This window comes from Mastomys coucha, unplaced genomic scaffold, assembly GCF_008632895.1.
Source record: "Mastomys coucha isolate ucsf_1 unplaced genomic scaffold, UCSF_Mcou_1 pScaffold20, whole genome shotgun sequence".
NCBI classification, from domain to species: Eukaryota; Metazoa; Chordata; class Mammalia; order Rodentia; family Muridae; genus Mastomys; species Mastomys coucha.
In genome coordinates, this window is record NW_022196903.1 from 136,409,490 (window position 1) to 136,411,712 (window position 2,223).

At 43.2% G+C, this 2,223-nt stretch overlaps 1 protein-coding gene across 1 annotated transcript in view; it reads right to left on the reverse strand.

Annotated features, from left to right (window-relative positions):
* Nucleotides 1-263: 263 nt before the first annotated feature.
* The window catches only part of Ldhb (lactate dehydrogenase B), a 23,518-nt gene continuing 21,558 nt past the window's right edge, over nucleotides 264-2,223 (reverse strand). Inside the window, exon 8 of the mRNA XM_031383809.1 lies at nucleotides 264-623. Within this exon, the coding sequence (XP_031239669.1) occupies nucleotides 456-623 (168 nt within the window). The 3' untranslated portion in view covers nucleotides 264-455. The remainder of the gene's footprint in view (nucleotides 624-2,223) is intronic.

Here is a 2,223-nt window from a genome sequence, read left to right on the forward strand (position 1 = left end):
GGCACGTTGTGACTGAATATTCTGGCGCTGCCTGGAAGGTGGTTACAGGGACATAGATGGTAGAATTTAAGGACATTGGAGGTGTAGGAAGAATCATTTAAGAAACGTTTATCACAGCTTTTCAGAAACCATTAAAGAAAACACAAGGTGAGCACGTAATCCCAGCACCAGGAAGGCTGCGGCCAGAAGAGCTTAGTGTAAGGCTAGCACTGGCTACCCAGGCAGACGCCATCTCAAGTAACCAGAGAAAAAGGCATGCAGGGTATGCTGCAATTACTAACTTTATTTGTTCAGGAGCTCCTAGTGCAAACATCAAACAAGCCTGGGCTTTGATCTGTGAACTCATATCACATGTCAGGGAAGAAGCAAACCGTGACCACCGTACAGGCTGAACACTAAAGGGTCACAGTTAGTCGCATTGGAGGTCTGTTGCTTTAGAGCTTAGAGCCTGGTAGTCACAGGTCTTTGAGGTCTTTCTGGATGTCCCACAGGGTGTCCGCACTCTTCCTGAGCTGAGCGACCTCATCATCCTTCAGCTTCTGGTTGATGACGCTGGTCAGTCCCCGAGCATTGAGGATGCACGGGAGACTGAGGAAGACTTCATTCTCGATGCCGTACATTCCCTGTGAGAGCAAAGAAAGCACTTAGTCAAACCAGGCCATGGTAAGACTGCTCAGAAGAATCACGCTGAATCCAAACAACCGTAGGAAGTTTGGTAAACACAAATTCATTCTCTCCTTTAGTTTTCATCTAACTGGTCCATATGTCCCATAAACTTGGGTTTTGAGTTGAGTTTTATATTTATAGACTGTGCAAATTTATTCTACAACAAAACCAGTTACAAGAAAGTAGTCAGCACTTAGTTTTAAGTCAAATGTTTTCTGCGTAAACACAGTTTGCTATATGAACCTTAAAGTGGCTTTTAACTCTTTGCTCAGTGAATAACTTTCTATCAACTCATTTTATTAAGATTTTATTTTTTTGGTGTCTGGAATGGTAACACATGCCTTTAATCTTAGTACTCAGGAAGGCAGAAGGAGACAGAACTCTAAGCTTGATTCTGGTCTACACGACAAGTTCCAGGACAGCCAGGGCTATACAAAGAAACTTGTCTTAAAAAAAAAATCATCAAAAAATATTTTATTATATATCTGTGAGTTTATGTGTACTACATGAGTGTAGATGTCTCCAAAGGACAAAGAGGGCATCAGATCCCCTGGAGGAGAGTTAGATGATCCCAAGAGGTGCTGAAGGAGTTAGCTATTCAATCACTGAACCATATTTAGTTAACCATATCAAATGTTCTGCCACTTTAAATGAGGAAATTGATTTCCCTATATGACTAGTAGATTAATTTATTTAACAAGTTATCTTAATATTTAAAACTATTAGCCTCAAAAATTTCTATATATACACCAAAGTAGAGAAAATTAAAAACACTCTATATGCTCCCCAAAAGTCACAATTACTCATTTTCCTATACTTACCTTGTAAACCATCCATAACACTAGCCGAGACATCTGACACCATGTTGTTCCCAACTACCTTTCTGTATGTGTGGTATACATGTATGCACACATGTTTCAGTGTGTGTGTCTGTGTGTGTGTGAGAGAGGGAGTCTGTGTGTGTGTGAGAGAGAGAGTCTCTGTGTGTGTGTGAGAGAGAGAGTGAGTCTGAGAAAGAGAGAGTCTGTGTGTGTGTGTGAGAGTGTGTGAGTGTGAGAGAGGGAGTCTGTGTGTGAGAAAGAGTCTGTGTGTGTGTGAGTCTGTGTGTGTGTGTGAGAGAGTCTGTGTGTGTGTGAGAGAGAGAGAGTGAGTCTGAGAAAGAGAGAGTCTGTGTGTGTGTGTGAGAGTGTGTGAGTGTGAGAGAGGGAGTCTGTGTGTGAGAGAGGGAGTCTGTGTGTGAGAGAGAGTCTGCGTGTGTGTGAGAGTCTGTGTGTGAGAGTGTGTGAGTGTGAGAGAGGGAGTCTGTATGTGAGAAAGAGTCTGTGTGTGTGTGAGTCTGTGTGTGTGTGTGAGAGAGTCTGCATGTGTGAGAGAGTCTGCGTGTGTGAGAGAGTCTGCGTGTGTGAGAGTCTGTGTGTGTGAGGGTCTGTGTATGTGTGTGTATGTGTGTGAGAGAGAGAGAGTCTGTGTGTGTGTGTGTGTGAGAGTATGTGAGTGTGAGAGAGGGAGTCTGTGTGTGAGAGAGTCTGTGTGTGAGAGAGAGTCTGCGTGTGTGAG